Source organism: Theropithecus gelada, chromosome 2 (assembly GCF_003255815.1).
Source record: "Theropithecus gelada isolate Dixy chromosome 2, Tgel_1.0, whole genome shotgun sequence".
Lineage (NCBI taxonomy): Eukaryota > Metazoa > Chordata > Mammalia > Primates > Cercopithecidae > Theropithecus > Theropithecus gelada.
The window spans coordinates 96,993,427-97,013,117 of NC_037669.1; the positions used below are offsets into that span (position 1 = coordinate 96,993,427).

At 49.3% G+C, this 19,691-nt stretch overlaps 1 protein-coding gene across 1 annotated transcript in view; it reads left to right on the top strand.

Moving 5' to 3' along the window:
* The window catches only part of ANO10 (anoctamin 10), a 246,195-nt gene extending 230,412 nt beyond the window's left edge, over positions 1-15,783 (top strand). Inside the window, 1 exon segment of the mRNA XM_025375355.1 lies at positions 15,715-15,783. Within this exon segment, the coding sequence (XP_025231140.1) occupies positions 15,715-15,783 (69 nt within the window).
* Positions 15,784-19,691: the final 3,908 nt, after the last annotated feature.

The following is a 19,691-nucleotide window of genomic DNA, read 5'->3' on the forward strand; positions in this document are numbered from 1 at the left end:
TTTTTTTTTTTTTTTTTTTTTTGAGACGGAGTCTCGCTCTGTCACCCGGGCTGGAGTGCAGTGGCCGGATCTCAGCTCACTGCAAGCTCCGCCTCCCGGGTTCACGCCATTCTCCCATTTCAATCTCACTGCTTGTTATTGATCTGTTCAGAGTTTCTATTTCTCCCTCGTTTAAACTAGGAGGGTTGTATATTTCCAGGAATTTATCTGTCTCCTCTAGGTTTCCTAGTTTATGCACATAAAGGTGTTCATAGTAGCCTGAATGATCTTTTGTATTTCTGTGGTATCGTTTGTAATATCTCCCATTTCATTTCTAATTAAGCTTATTTGGATCTTCTCTTTTCTTAATCTCACTATTAGTCTATCTTTTCAAAGAACCAGCTTTTTGTTTCATTTATCTCTTGTATTTTTATTTGTTTGTTTGTTTCATTTAGTTCTGCTCTGATCTTGGTTATTTCGTTTCTTCTGTTGGTTTTTGGTTTGGTTTATTCTTGTTTGTGTAGCTTCTTGAGATGTGACCTTAGATTGTCTTTTTGTGCTCCTTCAGACTTTTTGACATAGGCATTTTGTGCTGTGAACTTTCTTCTTAGCACCACCTTTGCTGTATCTGCACTGCCTTTGCTGTATCCCAGAGGTTTTGATAGGTGGCATCACTATTATTCAGTTCAAAGAATTGTTTAATTTCCATCTTGATTTCATTGTTAACCCAATGATCATTCAGGAGCAGGCTATTTAATTTCCATGTATTTGCATGGTTTCAAGGGTTTCTTTTGGAGTTGATTTCCAGTTTTATTCCACTGTGGTCTGAGATAGTACTTGCCATAATTTCAGTTTTCTTAAATTTGTTGAGACTTGTTCTGTGGCCCATTGTATGGTCTATCTTGGAGAATGTTCCATGTACTCATGAGTAGAATGTATATTCTGCGGTTGTTGAGTAGAAAGTTCCATAAATATCCGTTAAGTCCATTTGTTCTAGGGTATAGTTTAAGTCCGTTGTTTCTTTGTTGACTTCCTGTCTTAATGACCTGTCTAGTGCTGTCAGTGGAGTACTGAAGTCCGCCACTATTATTTTGTTGCTGTCTATTTCATTTCTTAGGTCTAGGAGTAATTGTTTTATGAATTTGGGAGATCTAGTGTCAGGTACATATATATTTAAGATTGTGATATTTTCTGGTTGGACTATTTCTTTTATCATTATATCATGTCCCTGTTTGTCCTTTTTAACTGCTGTTGTTTTAAAGTTTGTTTTGTCTGATATAAGACTAGCTACTCCTGCTTGCTTTCGGTGTCTGTTTTCATTGAATATCTTTGTCCACCCCTTTACCTTAAGTTTATGTGAGTCCTTTGAGTCCTTATTTGTCAGGTGAGTCTCCTGAAGGCAGCAGATACTTGGTTGGTGAATTCTTATCCCTTCTGCCATTCTGTATCTTTTAAGTGAAGTATTTAGCCATTTACATTCAACATTAGTGACATGGGTTGACTGTGTCCTGGCCCAGATCTCGTCTTGAATTGTAGTTTCCATAATCCCCATGTGTCATGGGAGGGCCCAGTGGGAGCTGTTTTTATCATGGGGGCGGTTACCCTCATGCTGTTCTTCTTATGGTGGCAGGTGAGTTCTCATGAGATCTGATGGTTTTATAAGGGGCTTGTTCCCCTTTGCTCGGCACTTCTCTCTCCTGCCACCATGTGAAGAAGGACGTGTTTGCTTCCCCTTCCCCCATGATTGTATGTTTCCTAAGGCCTCCCCAGCCATGGAGAAATGTGAGTTAATTAAACTTCTAATTGTTTTGTTTAAGGAGGCTAAAGATAGGACCCCAATCCCTTCTAGCTTGTAGAATTTCTGATGAGAAATCTGCTGTTAATCTGATAGGTTCCTTTATAGGTTACCTGATGCATTTGCCTCACAGCTCTTAAGATTCTTTCCTTCATCTTGACCTTACCTAACCTGATGACTACGTCCCTAAGTGATAATCTTATTGTGATGTATTTCCCAGGTGTTCTTTGAGGTTCTTGTATTTGGATGTTAGATTTCTATCAATTTTGGAGAAATTTTCCTCAATTATTCCCTCAAATATATTTTCCAAACTTTTAGATTTCTCTTCTCCCTTGAGAACACCAATTATTCTTAGGTTTGGTCGTTTAACATAATCCCAGACTTCTTGGAGGCTTTGTTATTTATTTATTTATTTTTATTCTTTTTCTTTGTCCTTGTCAGATGGGGTTAATTTGAAAGCCTTGTCTTTGAGCTCTGAAATTCTTTCTTCTGTTGGTTCAATTCTGTTGCTGAGACTTCCAGTGCATTTTGCAATTCTCTAAGTGCGTCCTTAATTTCCAGAAGTTGTGATGGTTTTTTATTTATGCTATCTATTTCACTGGAGATTTTTTCATTCATATCCTGCATCATTTTTTTTTAAATGTCTTTAAGTTGGACTTCATCTTTCTCTGGTGCCTTCTTGATTGGCTTAATAGTCAACCTTCTGAATTCTTTTTCTAGCAGTTCAGAGATTTGATCTTGGTTTGGATCCATTGCTGGTGAACTAGTGTGATCTTTTAGGGGTGTTAAACAACCTTGCCTCTGCTGTATTACACAGGTCATCAGGAAAGTTGGGGAAAGCCAGCAGCCACAGGCCTTACCCAGCTCCCATGCAGCCCACAGTCCAAAAGGCCAGTCTCCCTCCCACCATGCCCCCACAACAGCGCTGAGTTTATTTCCAGGGCTGAGAACTTTCCCCAGGCTACATGCCTCCCAGCCGAGAAAGCAAGCCGACTTAGTTCCTGGCTGTCCCACAGAGCCTGTGGCAGCAGTCCACCTCCTTCAAAGGGTCTGTGGATTCTCTTGGCTTTCCTGGTATGTTCCTACAGTAGTTCTTGGAGCAAAAGTTCATGATGTGGGTCTCCACGCGCTGCTCTGTTTGCCCGAGTGGAAGCTGCAGGTTAGTCCTTCCTTCTATTCGCCATTTTCAAGTTCAGGGCTCACTCCTCACTGCTTCTAAGTTCTCCAATTGCAAAAGCACATTCAATATTTTTAATAAAAAAAGGCATATGCTTTAAATATTATCCAGTTTATTATTAACTGTACCCCATTAAAATGTGTAACCTGGAGGAAAAAGAATGGAAAGACAGTCCCTTGGTGGTTCATGCTGTGTGTGCCCCGGATGTGTTTTGATGGCCTTTTGTCACCAACTGGGATAGCATTGTGTCACTTGAGTTCTAGATTTGCGAAAATATTGACTGGCTGCCGTGTGTGCTCAAGATCCTGTAGCATAGCAGTGAGGAGTGTTCAGTGACATTTTCATCAACTTGTATTTAGTGATCAGTATTGGTTACAGGGACTGCCACTCAGGAAGGGCTATAGGTAATGGAAAATTAAAGTGAAATGAAAGGTGTTGGGGAGAAGCAGTAATTAATCCTGCTTGCTGAGGTTTATAGGTGGGAATGAGTAAAAATTAACTTTTCTGAGGGAAAATGATGTCAAGTGAATAAAGCTAGAATCCGTGCCTAACACTTACTGTGTTGTTCCTACACAAAAATCAAGCATAGTCAAGTCAACCATCCATGGCTCTAGCTTCACCCAGGTTCTATAGAAGGGGTGCCTAGTGCCTGCAATTCTGATGACTCACAGCCATCAGCACCCAGGGGTAGCCCTTCTCAACTGGCCAGCAACAGGGCCCTGCTCTTGGGGGAAGGGTACATGGTAATCTTTTGTGCAGTGAGGGGATATAGAATTTAAAAAATCATAATGTTGTAATTATCAATTTTGTTTTATTCATAGTAGTAATATTGAAATTTTAAATGACATTATAGAGGATATAGATATTTGCATTTATCAAAGGGCTATACAGTGTTCAGATGTGGGGAAAACTGCCCTGGGAAAGATTATAAAGCTGATGGGAAACATTTATACTTTCTCTGTGGCCTGCAGTTGTGGCTGCATTTCATAAGGATCTGTTTTCACCTTGGTGATGGACTTGGTGTTTCTGAAGAATGGAACCAATCCCCTCTGCCACCACCAGGGGTCCTTTGATGCCTGGGTGCCTCCTTTACCTTCCCAGGTGTGCAGAAAGTGGGTGCAGAGCTTCTCTGGGCAGAGAAGGAGCTCACCCTTTGGCACCTGCTCCTACTCATCCCACTTTCACTTTCCTTGTGGCCACTGGCAGTGTTTTCTTAGATTCAAGTTGTTCTCCCTTTATAGTTAATAGTAACATTTACTAAGTTGTGTTGAAACTGATGTGGGCAGTGGACTGTCTCCTACATTTCATTTAGTGGGCTTTTACCTCATCCTTTAACTTTCTAAACTGAGTTTCTTTCTCATGCCACAGTGAAATTGTGTCCCCTCATACTCCATGAGTCGGGACTCCAGTGGGAGGCTGGACACTGGATTACCTCTGACCACCAAGGCATCTTAGATGGCCACCGCCACCACTATGCCACCCAGCTGAGGGTCCTTTTAGAGACTCTTTGATTTTGAGAGTGCTTATTTCTATTATTTGGGCTTTTAAACTTTTGTGTCATGCCTTGATCTAACCAAACTGTCAAGGTTTCCGTTCCTGGATCTGTAAATGTCACCTAGCCATGGCTTTCACTGAAGGAACCTGCAGAGGGTTTCTTTGGAGCAGCCACTTGTGCTTGGTGTCCGCTGGCCTGGCCATGCCTCCTCTCCCGGCCTGAACCTGAGCCCTGGCTCTCTAGCTATCAACATGGAACCTGCAGATCAAAGATGAGGGCTGGCTAGATGGTCATCTTGGCCTTGGATGGTCACAACCTCTCTGGATCTCATCTCTCAAGGGCCCCAGGTGACCTGTGTGGCAACATAGGGGACTCTCTGGCTTGTGAAAGAGCAATGCTGCCGCCCTCCTTGGCTCCAAGGGCTTCCAGACAGGAAAGTAGTTATTCCTGAAGGACTTGGCACCCTTCCTCCCAGGCAAGGAGGAGGGAGCACCTTCCTGAAAAAGTGATGCTGTGGGCTTACTTTTTGTGCGGGGGCTTACACCTGTAATCCCAGTGCTTTGGGAGGCCAAGGCAGACAGATCACTTGAACCAGGAGTTTAAGACAAGCCTGGGCAACATGGTGAAAACCCATCTCTACAAAATATACAAAAAATGAGCTGGGTGTGGGGGCACACTCCAGCCTCCCAGCTACTCAGGAGGCTGAGGTGGGAGGATCACCTGAGCCCGGAAGGTCCAGGCTGCAGTGAGCTGTGATTGTGCCACCACACTCCACTTCAGCCTGGGTGACAGAGTGAAACCCTGTCTCAAAAAAAAGTAATTTAAATATTGTTTTAAAAAAGAAGTGATGCTATGTAAGTCTTGTCCAAGAAATGTCTCCTCCAGATCAGATGCTCTTGGTCATCTAGATGACCTGAACAATTGGGACAATGTCCTAGTAACATCACTGAATGTGTCAGTGTCATGGGGCCGAGGATAATACGCAAGAAGATTGTAGATCTCGCTGGCTTCTGAAACAGCTCCCCGCCATCTTACAGCAGAACCTGGATGGAAGATCTCCTCTTTGCATTTCTGTTTGCAAAATAACATCACAGCTGTAGATCTAGTTACAGTGAAACTAGAAAGAAGCCATGCCAAAGTTATTTTAAAAAGAAACTTCATTCTTTGCCCTATGATTTGGGGGCAAACTGGTTACATGTTATTTTTACATTACTATTTGAATACTAAAAAATATGAAAATTTCCCCCTTTCTCAGAATTGGTGTCACCTTCATTGTCTTTTTGGTCCTCCCATCTGGGAACATCACTCCCATGTCTTCCTCACTCTTTGTTGCCCTCTTACCTATGTTGCCATAATATACATAGTTGATGGTCATTCCAGAAGTAATTGTAGCTTTTGTAAATAATTATATTATTTCCTTAAGATTAGTCATAGGTTGCTTTTGATGTTAGGGACTTTGATTCTTTTTATTTACAATTATACCTCTACTTCACAAGTGTCAAAATACTGCCCCCCAGCCGGGCGCGGTGGCTCAAGCCTGTAATTCCAGCACTTTGGGAGGCCGAGGCAGGCGGATCACGAGGTCAGGAGATCGAGACCATCCTGCTAACACAGTGAAACCCCGTCTCTACTAAAAAATACAAAAAAATTAGCCAGGTGAGGTGGCGGGCGCCTGTAGTCCCAGCTACTCTGGAGGCTGAGGCAGGAGAATGGCGTGAACCTGGGAGGCAGAGCTTGCAGTGAGGAGAGATCGAGCCACTGCACTCCAGCCTGGGCGACAGACTGAGACTCCATCTCAAAAAAAAAAAAAAAAAAAATACTGCCCCCATCTCAGCCTCAGGCCACTGCTCTAGTACCCTTGGTCGATGTCCGCAGTACACCCCCAGCCCACTGTTCTCCATGCTTATATCAGGATATTTCACAAAACTGTCCATTCAATTCAGCCTTTTAAGCAACATCTGTTGCCAGCTTTTTCTCTTCATCCAGTGGAGGAGACATGGCTTATTTTAACCTTTCTCGTTCCTGAATAATTTATTAATGTTTCTGCTCCCTTTTATGTGTTTAGTAAACTGCAGTCCCTTGCAGATTGAGGTTTCTAGTTCTGCCATGCTCTTTGTTGGCGGTGCTCTTCAGCAGCTCTCTATCCCAGCCAGATGGTGACAAGAGGCCATCAGAACACATCTGGGGCACACACAGCACTGAACCACCAAGGGACTCCTTCCATTCTCTTTCCTCCAGGTCACACGTTTTAATGGGGTGCAGTTGGTAATAAGTTGGATAATATTTAAAGCACATGCCTGTTTTTTATTTATTAAAAATATTGAATGTGACAAAGTTGTAAAACCAAACAAAAATAAACAAACAAAAAATATTATACGGCATTAAATCCATCCCTCAAGGAGCTTCTGTTCTAGGAAGACACCCTTCTCCCCCAGGCTCCTGTGGCTTGCCATGGGCAAGAGGGGAATAAACTGTCCTGTTGCTCTCTCTGGCTCTGGAGTCCAGGGAGTCCTGCCTGAAGATTCTGAGGAAGTTGTGATTTCAAGAATTCACCTGCCTCTTTTAACTAGGAGAGTAGGAGACCTGGTCTAAATCATTTTTGTTTAAAGGAAGTGCCTCTGCATCCGAGTTTCAGCTGCTTGAGCATTTGTGATTTTGCCAACTGTCTCACTGTGGTTTCCACATTTTCATGTTCTTGTTCCCGTTGGAAGCCTTTCTTTAAAAAAAAAACATCAAGGACTTCTGGATATTTTTTAAAAATTGATTCTTTTTTTGTGAGATGGAGTTTCACTCTTGTCACCCAAGCTGGAAAGTAATGGTGCGTTCTTGGCTCACTGCCACCTCTACCTCTTGGGTTCAAGTGATTCTGCTGCACTAGCCTCCCGAGTAGCTGGGATTATGGGCACCCACCACCACACCCGGTGGTTTTTTGTTTTTGTTTTTGTTTTTTGTATTTTTAGTAGAGACAGGGTTTCACCATGTTGGCCAGGCTGGTCTCAAACTCGTGACCTCAGGTGATCCACCTGCCTTGGCCTCCCAAAGTGCTGGGATCACTAGCGTGAGCCACTGCACCCACCCAAAAAAATGATTCTTAAAGTTTTTTTTGTTTGTTTTTTGAAACAGAGTTTCACTGTGTCACCCAGGCTGGAGTGCAATGGTGCAATCTCGGCTCACTGCAACCTCTGCCTCCCGGGTTCATGTGATTCTCCTGCCTCAGCCTCCCAAGTAGCTGGGATTACAGATACCTTCCACCACGCCCGGCTAATTTTTGTATTTTTAGTAGAGACGGGGTTTCACTATGTTGGCTAGGCTGGTCTTGAACTCCTGACTTCAAGTCATCTGCCCACCTCGGCCTCCCAAAGTGCTAGGATTATAGGCGTGAGCCACCATGCCTGGCTGATTCTTAAAGTTTTAAACACTCTTTAATATCTTGCTAAAAGGTGTGCATATAGATCAAGATAAGGTTAACCTAGTGTATCTGGAGCCAGGCTGCCGTGGTTTCAGAGATTTAGCAGAAGCAGGAAATCTGAGCCAGGTGTGACAAGACAAAATTGGATTCACACCAATAATTCAGAGATACTTGCAAGACCTCGTGGATTGGAAGTGTGATCCAGTTGAATCTGAATCTCAAAGCACAGGTGACTCCGGTGGACGGTTGGGTGATATTATTATAGTACAGAAATGAAACGTCTAGATCCGACATCACGGCAGGGGCAGGGCAGCCTGCAGGTTAGGAGCCAGCTCTGGAGCCAGACGGCCTGGGCTAAAACCTGCTATATAACCTGGTGCAAGTTTCTCAACCTTTCTGTGCCTCTGTTTTTTCTTTAAAATGATAATGGTATGTCTCTCATAGGGTGGTTATGAGGAGTAAATCAAATGTGCATAGCGTTTAGAACAGTGCCTGGCATGCAATGTGATGTAAGTGTTGGTCACTATAAATTTAAATTATACACAGGTAATATAGCAGACATTAAAAGTCATATCAACAAAGGAGGTAAAAAAAGAGGTGTTGCTGTACAACAGCGATTAGAAATGCAGGAAATGGGGAGAAAAGTAGCCAAGATTGGCATGAACCTGGCACAGAGAACCCTAGGAAGCATAGGACTGATACCCAGACCCACGGGCCTGAGCCCTACAGCCTGCAGGAACCATCTAGATGGGTGCGTCCACTCTGTGCTGCAGCCTGGGGGTTATGCAGAAGGGTCTGTTGGATTAGTTACTAGGTGATTTCATGTATATTTGGGGTATTCATAACTTGGAGAAAATACCAGTGCCCACTGATAGAACATGAAAGGACAGAGGGGATGAGCAGCCCTGGTGAGGGCTCGCTGCCCCTGACGACTTTTCCTAGACCCAGGGAGGTTGGTCCGTTTTGCTTGGTCATTTTGTGATAGCATCCAGCTCTTTCTGGCCACCTGTGGAACCTCATGACCTGTAGCATTGGCAGGTGTGTGAGGAGTCCAACAGCCCAGATTTGGGAGGTGGCTGTAGTTAATCAGACATGACTAGCTCCCTGTTCTGGAAGCTCAGAATAAGTGTGTGCCTGGGGATGGCTGGAAAGCCAACCTCTGGCTTCTGTGGGCTCCTCACTCTCCATGGGAAGTAATTTGCAGTCTCAAAATATCTCCTTTCAAAGTCCTTTAACTTCTGTTTTGGGAAATTTTGCTCTGAAACCCAGATGTGCAGAGAAAACAGGGCTCAAAAGATCATTTGAGAAACAGACATTACACCTTTGTTTCCCCTTTTTGAACTGACATCCACCCACCCCACGGTCAGCTCATGCAGTTAACGGACTGTGTCATAGACTCCCTCATACGTCTCCTGTTGCTTGAGCGGGAGCCTTTCTGGAGTGGGGATTTGATTTTCTTGGAGGAGTCTTTGTTTCTAGCTGGGACCAAGCTGGTAATTTGGCACCATCCTTCTCCCACACAGCTGTAACTGCAGACCACCTTCCCCTTCACCAGAGCCACATCTGAGCTTGCTAACCATGATTTCTGTCACACTTCCCCGCCACCCCACCCCTGACCCTCACCCAGCTTGAGCTTGCTAGCCATGATTTCTGCCACCCACCCCTCACCCAGCTTCTGAGTCAAAACCCTAGGCTGGGACCCAAATCTGTACTGTTACCAGGGCAGGTAGCTGTTGGGAACCCTGAAACCCAGTGCTTCTGACATAAAGCCCATGCTACTGGTGTGTTTTCTGTGATCCCATATATGGGACTGGCCAATTCGTGGGCCATATAGTGTGATGCTGACTTCAAGAACTTGAGTATGTGTTACATGAGAAAAGAGGCTTTTCTCTTTCATACACATGAAAAAAGAGGCTTTACAAGTTCATCGGAATTACACTGAGGTTACTGGCTAAATTAGAATTTCTCTGGCTGCTACTGCAGGCTGCAAGCTGGTCCCTCTTCCAGTTTTCATGGAGCACCAACTCAGTGCCAGGCACTGTCATAGGGCCTGGGGTCTAGTCATGGCCCTGCTCTCTGGATACCACATACCAGGAAGGATACAACATTTAAGACAGAAAAAAAATCTGCAAATAAACAATGAATAAACCAGATGGTAATGAGAGGAGTGCAGGAATGGAAATAGAGGGATGGGATGGTGACAGGGGAGGAGGAAGTAGAGGGATGAGGAAGAGACAGGCTGAGGACTGAGTGGCAGAAAGGAGTTGCCAGCAAAGCTCAGGCAGGGCAGGCAAGCCTGGGTGGAGGGAGCTGGTGGCTGGAGCAGAACCAAGGCTGGAGTGCAGGGCAGCAGGGTATGAGGATGAGAGACAAGAAGGGATGAACTGCAGTCCCCGGCGTGGTGGGGACCTTGGAGTGGCATATACAACCCTCCATTTAAAACCCTGCTTGGGCTGCCTTGGGACAAGAGTGGGACGGTCTGGGGTGCCGTCTCAGTGCAGGCAGGGGCACAGCCTTGAGGAGGGAGGCAGGAGCAGTGGGTATGTGACAGGTAGAGGGGCTGGACCGGGGGAGCAGGCATCCGCAGAGATGGCCAAAGTTCCACGGTCTGAGATGCTGGCTGGTGGTGGCACTGCTTCCTGAGATGGGGACAACTGGGAGAAAGACTGGCTGGGGTGGGAGGTAGGAGGTGGAGCACTGGCACTTGTGGTTGCCCGCAAGTCTTACATTTTTACATTTTGTCAAGTATTAAAACGAAGCAACAGTCAGAGGGAGAGGTGGGCGTAACTCCCTCCAGGACTGCCTGGTGGGCTGCTGCGGGCACCTTCTTGCCCCTCTACTCACTGCTGTCGTGGCTGGTTAGAGCCTTATGGCATCACCAAGCCCAGACAGCCTTGGACTTTTTAATCATTGTATGATGATATTTTCAGAACACTGTTTGAAGTAAACTTTCCAATAGAGATAACAAATAAAGTCTTTGTGAAAATAGGTGCTTCAGAAGCCCCACTCTCCTTTTTTGTCTGAATTGTCAGGCTTGATTTTTGCCCTGACGCTAGTTGTATGTCCTCAATAAGCTGTGTAGCCTTGTGAGTTCCCAGGGCCATGTCAGTGACACCTGTAGAGAAGCCCGTGCTTGTGGTTGCAAGGCATGAATAAGGGGTGTGTGCACAGCCTGAGTGGAGGAGGCTCGAAGTTGATCTTCCCTTCTTCCCTGCCATTCCCTTCTCAGGGAGACTTGGAGGGTGGCTTCGTTTCAGGCAGTGGCTCTCCGCCTCACCTGCATGTTAGAATCACTTGGGAAGCTTTGAAAAGTCCCTGTGCCCAGGCCACACTTAGGTGCATTAAATCAGATTCTGGGTGGGGGAGTAGGAATGAGTAATCATGATGCTCTGTTCTCAGGCCTGCACACCTAAGGCTAGGGTGGCTCAGGGGAGCCAGGTGCTGCTGCTGGGCTGAACTGGCCTGAGAACTCCATTCCCACACACCCTATGTGGCCACCAGCCTGGCTCCATCCCAGCCACTGCACCCTGCACTCAGAGGACATGAACGGTGAGGCCACTGGTGAACAGTAACTGGTGACACATGGGATTTTCTATCCTTCAGTCAAGGGCTCCCCAGACAGATTCCTTCTGTAGGTCGTGGTTTGGGAGGGGGACAGGGGTGAGAAGGGGTAATGGAGTAGTTGCTAGTAGATTTAAAATTGAGCAGGAGATTTAATCAAATGGTAGTGATTCCCTGAATGCTATGAATAGAAGGATCCTAAAGTTTATTGTGGGCTCAGCCAGAGGGAGTCTCTGCTACAAGGCTGGGAGGGAGAAGGGGTCATTTCAGGTTCATGGTGTCCACCGTGCTTATCACGAGTCTATGGAGTCCACTGTGGCCATTCCAGGTCTGTGGGAAGCGTTGCAGTTCTCAGAAAGTTTTCTGTACTTCTCCAAAGAGAAAAGGGGATCCAGTCACACAATCTTCCTCAGGTCAAGCTGTGCATTTGGCCAACACACTTAATGATTGGGTTCCTATTATAATCATTAGTAATCATGATGCAAAAAATTAGTGCTTTTTAAAGAATAATTTGGAGCATGGGTGTTTTAATGAGTCACAAGTTAGGGGAAAATTCCATTCTCTCTCCATTTTGATACTTTTTTGGAGAAGTTGTGAGCTCTATTATCTTGCTTATATTTTTATGAAGGTTTTAATTTAAGGATCCCCAAAGAAGCCAGGTTTTTTTTAAGGGGATAATGTTGCTCACTCCCACCCCACCCACCCTCCAGCCAGGTTTGTTAAGGAGAAGAAGCCAAAGAGCTGAGCTGCCAGAGGCAGCCTGGTGCCTAGGCACTGTCCCAGCCCACTCAGCCAGCGCCTGCAGTATGGCCTGGGAGAAACCTGTTTCACCCCTTGTGGCCCAAGCTTGCTTATTTGTGAAAGGTGACCGACAACAAATCAGAGATTTGCAAGCCTGGGATAGCCAGTGGAAAAACTCAAGGGCTCGTTAAAAATTCGAGTCTGGGGCCCACTGTAGGGCCTGCATTTAACCAGGTCTCAGGATTCTTAAGTGGCCATGAGACTGACTGTTCTTCAAGTTTCCTTCCTAATCATAAATGTTGTGATCCTGACGTCGCTTCTGCCAGTGCTCCCACTTCCCCATCGGGGAGGGTGTGGGAAGTGCTCTTGGACCAGGACTGTGATTAGGGCTCAGCCTCCTCTTCACCAGGAGGGCAGGTTTGCATCACAGTCACTACAGGGAAGACAAATGAGATATTCTTGTTTTAAGTCGCATGACCCCATACTGAGGGTTACAGACTCAGGAGTGGTAGATAGCAATTAGTTTACCTAAGAGAAGCTATCTTAGGGCCAGTCAGCCAGTAATGAGTATCTGTGGCTCTGACTCCATTTGCAGCCAAGGGAGGTAGAGGCCTGCCCCATTTACACAGAAAAGGTGTGGGTGTCAGCCACTGACTTCATGACAACTTAACTTGTCTCAGCAAAGCAGGCTGTTGCAGCTCATTTCCTCCAAATCACTTGGGTTTTTCTTTGGACTTTAGCTGCAGGTTTTAATTTCTGGTTCTGCCATTGGCTTAGGGTCTCCCAGCTGGAGATTGTGGGCCCAGGCAACCCAGGGAGTTGAGTTGAGCCCCCCTCCATATCATGGCCGTGAGAGGGACAGTGCCCTTGGAAGGAAATCACCTGGTCTGCCACTGCCCTGTAGAGGCCCTGAGAGCACAGCCTTCCTGTCCCCTCCTGCTCTCCTGGCTGCCAAGTTCGCCTTGAGTCATCCCATGGCCCTGGCCCAACTTGGGGATCACAGAACTCCAGTGAGGCTTGATCATTCATGGCTTTAAAAGAAGCCTTGCTCCAGGGCAGGTGAAGGAAAGAGCAGAAATGTGCAAATGGCTCCTGCCTGGCCTGAGGCAAGGGAGGTCTGGAGGGTCCCTGGCCATTCTTTCTACCTTTGCCACCAGCAGTGCAGTTCAGCGCAGATGACCTTGTGACCTCGTGGACATCCTCAGGCTCTTAGGTGCTGCCCTGAGCAAGGCAGGCACTGCAGGTGGGAGGAGCCCAGTCGAGTGAGTTCTGAGTTCCTTCCCCGAACTTGGGTGAAGCCCCCAACCCTGGGCCTGAGAGAAGGGGCTGTGGCCCTGAAGAAGCCCCTCATGGGCACATCAGTTATAAGGACAAGTGGGGGGCACCCCAGAAGCAGCCCCAGGAAGTGAGACAAAAGTCACATTGGGTTTGGTCATTCGGAGGAGAAGGCCCATCCACCCTGGCTGTTGTGGAGCAGGGCCCCTCCCAGAGAGCTGCTGGACGCTTCTGTGCCTGACCTCACGGGGTTTCCAGCCACACCTGCCTTGAAAGGAGCCTCAAATGCTCCCATTTTTATTTTCTTCCCCATGTGGAATGCCAGGGAAATGTGGCTGCAAGGTTCTGTGACAAGCTGGGGAATGTTCTGTCTTCATTACTGTTTTAGTTTAGTTAAATTTCCTGGGCACAGTGGCTCATGCCTGTCGTCCCAGCTACTTGGGAAACTGAGGCAGGAGGATCCCTTGAGCCCAGGAGTTCGAGGCTGCAATGTGATCACACCTCTGCACTCCAGCCTGGGCAATAGAGTGAGACCCTCTTAAAAAAAAAAAAAGACATTTTAAAAGTCGTATAAGTATTAAATGATAACAGCTAGAAGAGTCTGCAGTGAACCTAGGCTGAAATATTATAGTTTTTATTTATGGTGATATTTTATATCTGGAGTTAACAGCATGGGCTTGTGGGAAGACCTGAAATGTTAGTCATGGAAGAGGTAGCAGATGCAAAAAACTCCGGGGAGACTTTTACAGGGCCTGGCAGTTCAGCCTCTCTAGGTTTGTGAACTATTAATCAAACCATCTCTATCCCCCTGGCAGGATGAAGGTTATAGAAATCTTACAGTGGTGGGTCATTTGGACAGGGCATGTCCCTCGGCCCGTGTTAACTCCTGTGTCTACCCCCTACTCCAAGCCTGCTGAAATGCTGTGGCCCCTGCAGAAAGAACCCTGTCACCCCCACTGCTGATAACCTGGTCACCTTGACTCTCCGTAGCCCCCTTTCTTATCAAAAGTCATCTCCTAAGCCCTGCTTCGACATGGATAAGAAAGGGCCAGCCAGTCCCCTCCACAAGCCAAATGCAGAGGGCTCAGCTTCCAGGAGCCATCACTGAGCTGCCCCATGGGAGACAGGCCAGGCTCAGAAAACAGGAGAATGGTCAGGAGTTGAGAGCGCCTTCCTGAGGCGCTGCAGAGCTAAAGGATCCTTAGAAGGGTAAGTTAAAGCAGCAGACAAGGGATTTCGATAGACAGCCTATGAAAGCGGCTTCTCCCACTGAAAGCCACAGGGAGCACAGTATTGCTTCCAGCCCTGTGTGGCCCTCAGGGCTCTCAAGATGAGTAGCCAGGTACTGGGGGCACCGGCCGCGTTTGCACTCAAGACTTTTGTTTTTCCATAAGTGAATCACTGTTATTGAAAATCTGTTTGAAGCCAACTTCCACAGTATTATAGTTATTCATTTATTCAACAAATAGGGCAGAACTGCAGTGGTGATTTCTAGCCACAAAACTGAAGTGTCTGGGAACTTCAGGGCTGGGGTAGGGGAAGGTAGGAGCAGCAGAACTGCCCCTCACACCGCTGCCTGGCTTGTGGGCACACGCACTCCCTTCTGACACCTCCCTGGAAGTCTCCTATCCTGCCCTCCAGGAGGGCGCCTGTATCTCGATGTCACCCTCACGGAGACTTAATGGGTTGTTCCCAGTGAGGATGGGGGCAGAGGGGTGAGGGTAAGTCCTGTGGCTGTACTAGGGACAAAAGGCTGGTGAGAAACATCTGATGATTTGGGGCATCTGTTCTGTGCCAGGAACTTCGTGGACAACAATACTTGCAGCCACCCTGCAAAATATGCATTCTTGCACTCACTGCAGATTTGGAAACTCCGGCTCAGCGAGGTCAAACTGCCAGGGTCGCTCAGTGCCCAGGGGCAAAGCAAGCACTTGGTCCCAAGCCTATGCCCCGTCCTCTCTCAGGCCCTGTCCCCCTATTCCTCTCATCCTGGCCATCCAGGGAGGAGACACCAGCTGCTTCTCATTTCAGTGTCCTTAAAATCCCTGCTGGTCTGGGCTCACACAGTGCGACATTGCATTTCCACCACACCAACCGTCTGCCATCTCCTCAGAGTCAGACCCAGGGACTTGCTGGAAGCTGCAGGCAGCATCAGAGTCACCACTTCCCTGGGGTCAAAGGCGCTGGCCAGGCTTCCATAGAGAGCAGAGACCTCTGCCACTACTTAGGTGCCACTCCTTAGGCTTCTGTGGCTCACCTGGTGTCCTGTTTTCTCTTAACAGCAAATGAAGCTCGTGACCGAGAACCTGAAAGAGGAACCAAAGGAAAGCGGGAAGGAGAAGGCAACCTGAGAGCCCGGTGTGCCCAGCTGCCCTGTTGGCAGAGGCCTGTGTGCCACACCCACCACGGTGGTGGGGGATGGGTACTCGGGGCAGCATCGTGGCTCCTGAACCCAGACCCAATGCTTAGCCAAATGAAGTAGCTCCCATGTGACAAGCACCCGTCTCAGTGTCGCAGTGGCCCAGCTCAGGATCCTTGGCAGTTCCTAGCAGTTCCCCCAGCCCCACCCTGTCTGTTCCTTCCCAGGCCCCACACACTGCTCCAGCTGCCAACTTTGCTGCAAAGCCACTGCCATCCTTGAGCCTCTCACCATGAGTGAGCCACCAGCTCTCCATGTTCCCCTCACAGCAGTGTCACTCCCGGCCCCACCATGGCCCAGGGACCTGTGGACAGGTTAGGGATGGGGTGTGTACCCACTGTGCTCATCACAGGAGCCTCAGTTGAGAGCGGGGTACAGTAAGGCAGTGCTTCCCACGCTGGACCTCTTTCCTGGTTCTCTTTTGCAATATGTTAACAGACCCTTTATCAACATAAACAATAGTAACTGAGCTGTTAAAGGCAACCTCTCTGACTCCTGTTGCCCACATGGGGACTGCAGTGGGCTTCCCTGTTCTGAAACAAGCATGGGTGAGGTCACTGAAGGTAGAGCGGTGAGATCAGGAGCCCAGGGTGAGGGCCTTGGCTGGAGGCCAGGCACCAAAGCTTGTAGCTGAAGACTGGGCCATTTTTGAGAACGGCTGCTGCTGGTGGTGCCTGCCTACAGGGACACCAGGGCTTTCAAATGCAGGGTGTACCCATGGTGCCAAGCCAAGGGCCAGCAGCCACTCCTGGTGCCCTTGCCTGGGCTTGGGCTTGCAGAGAAAAGGGCCCTCCTTGCCCAGTGGTGGTGCCCACCTCTCTAGCTGTGTCCATGGACTGCCCTGCATTCGCAGGCACAAGCATGCCATGTGCTGCCCACGTATACAGCCCTTCCCACCAGCACTGGCTATCCTGCTGTAGCCAAGATGCTGCAGACCCGTGGGCACCTCCATTCGGACAGCAGCAGATGCCCTGGCCCACCCGGAGAAGGTGAAGAGCCGGGAGGGCCGCCGTGCTTCCTGGTTGGCAGAGGCCTGTTTCCCTCAGCTCAGGAGTCAGGTACCTTGATCCCTCCCCCACCTCAGAGATGGGGCAGCCTCCTCAAGGCAGCTCAAGCACCACTTGTCTTTGGAGGTCCCGACTCTCCCTGTCTGCCCCTTCATGGGTGTTTGTGTTGGTCCTGCGAGCCCATCCTGTTTTCCAGAGTGGACACGCGTCAGTGAGTTTTGCCCCTGCCCTTACATGGGATGAGCCACTCCAGGGCCTTGTTATTCAGTGGTTGTTCAGTGTTTGATGGACAGTTTCTAGAACAGGCTCATGTTTTGAAATGTCAGTGAATGGCAGCCACCAATATAGGCCTGAGTCTTGAGACCCCAGGATCTTTACTCTGTTTCAGCCTGGGTGCCTGTGTTTGCTGGGAAAGGAGAAAGTTGAAATGGCGCCCTTGGCACCAGCTCTTGGTGTCCCCCCTTCCCCCAGAGCCCGGCTTTGGGAGTCAGTCGCATGAATGCAGTTGGCTGTGAACCAGTGGGTCCTGGATGCCCGGAACGTCAAGCCACCGAATCACTTGCCGCCTGCAGGGCCGCGGAGCCAAACAGCCTCTTCCCAGCACTGTGACTGTGCCCTTCCCAGAAGCCGCCCATCTGCCCTTCCTCAGCGTCTGATTGGGCACAACTACACCGCTGAGCTAAGCCTTAGCCAGTCACTGCACAGGGGAGAACGGGACCCTCCAATGGGGCCAGACCTCAGGCACAAGGCCACGGGGGGGTGGATGTGGAACCAATCGGGTTGTGTCAAGAGGGATATTGGCAGGAGCGGGAGGTTGTGGCGGTTTGCTAGGCTCTAGCTGGCTGGAGGTGTGGCGAGTTCCTCTCTCTATCCCCTGGGCTGTCATGGATGCCATCTAGCAGGCCGCAGGTGCCCAGGACTTAGTGGCATAGTTGGAAGTAGGGGTAGAGGAACAGCGTGTCTGCTGCTCCGCATTCTGTAGCTCCCTCGTATCTAAGTTGGGCTGAGGAAGACATCTAGGCCGATGCCGTCCCACCCACACCCTGGCCTCACACAGCCATTCCCTGCAGTCACGGTCTCCGCCTGGAACCCCGGCGGGCCCCCCTCCCTGCACCTCACTTCATCCCCCAGCCCTTCTGGCCACTGGCTCGCCCACTGTTCTCTTGTCGCTGGCCTCACCTCAGCCTCAGATCCAACCCCACCACGCCCCCGAGAGCCTCTTGAGGTCCCACTCTCCCCGGCAGTGCTGCCTTAGGGCTCCTAGTGACCCCGCCCAAGAGAACTTCCCCACTCTGACCACCCAGTTCCCCCGACACCCCTGAGGACTCCAGAGGGTGAAACCCCCTACCCCCACCCCCACCCGACGGTTGCAGCCCGCCTTCCTCCATGGCTTCCAAGAGCTAGGAGGCACCTGCTTGCGTGAACAGACGTGGACACCAGAGGTACCAGCCCCGCGCCTGGCCAAGAAAAGTGCCCAGAGGCAGAGCAGCCAAGAGTCAGGAGGCTGAGACTGCAGCGGCCCCTGAGGGACGGACGGGCAGGTAGGAAGGGCTTCGTAACCCCTGTCCAAACCCCTCATGGTACAGAGGAGGGAGGCCCACGCCAGGGAACCACAGGAGACTGAACCCAGGTATTTGGACCCCAGGCCCAGAGCTCTCCCGGACACCGGACAGCTTCCAAAGAGGACAGCTGGAGAGCAGCTGTGGGGCAGGGCGTGGGAAAAGAACCTTGGCCACCCAGGGGAGTGCCCAGTGAGTTAAGCGCAGGCCCCGTTCTCAAGCTCAAGCCCGTTCTGCCTGCGGCCTCGGAGAAGGGTTCCCAGGGAGCCGCCCCCGGCAAGTTGCTCAGACCGGCTCTACGCGCCCCGCGGCTCCTGGGGTATTTGCGCAGACTGCCCTGCTTGAGCGCTCCTGCCTCACCTCAAAAGTGGCCAGGGGGCCGGGCGCGGTGGCTCAAGTCTGTAATCCCAGCACTTTGGGAGGCCGAGACGGGTGGATCACGAGGTCAGGAAATCGAGACCATCCTGGCTAACATGGTGAAACCCCGTCTCTACTAAAAAAAATTAAAAAAACTAGCCAGGCGAGGTGGCGGGCACCTGTAGTCCCAGCTGCTCGGGAGGCTGAGGCAGGAGAATGGCGTGAACCTGGGAGGCAGAGCTTGTAGTGAGCTGAGATCCGGCCACTGCACTCCAGCCTGGGCGACAGCGCGAGACTCCGTCTCAAAAAAAAAAAGTGACCAGGGATACATCCCTAATCTGCCTCCCTCAAGCCGTGAGATACAAGCTGTCTCCAAGTCCCACAGATTGTCACTGGGACTTGACCCCAGTTGGGGTTTGGCGGCAGGCCTAATTCACTTCACAGCCCAACTCTTCTCTCTCACACAACCAGCCCAGACCGTGTTGAGCCCTGTGCGGTGACATTTCCTAGATGCCCTCCCCATAGGGGAGGGCTATCCCACTCCACACAGGCGGCTCCTCTCACTCTCCAGGGCACTAAAGCCCCACACAGAGGCCAACAGAAACCCCAGAGCATCCCGGGGCTGCAGCCTCAAGGTAGGGGGATCAGGCGGTGGACCCCTCCCCCTCACAGCAGCCACACTGCGTACTCCACATTAGCAGCTCAAAGCTCAGACTTGAGAACAAATCTTTATTTTAGCAGCTTCACTAGCAAATAAGCGAATGCTCATGGCCAACCGGTCCTGCAGCAAAGCTAGACAGTCAAGTGCCCTCTGGGTCACAGTTGCCTCACACTGTCCCCATTTAATAGAGGAACCCTGAGGTTTGCAGGGTTCAAGTGATTTCTCCATAGCCCATGTCCACCCACATCTGTCCTTT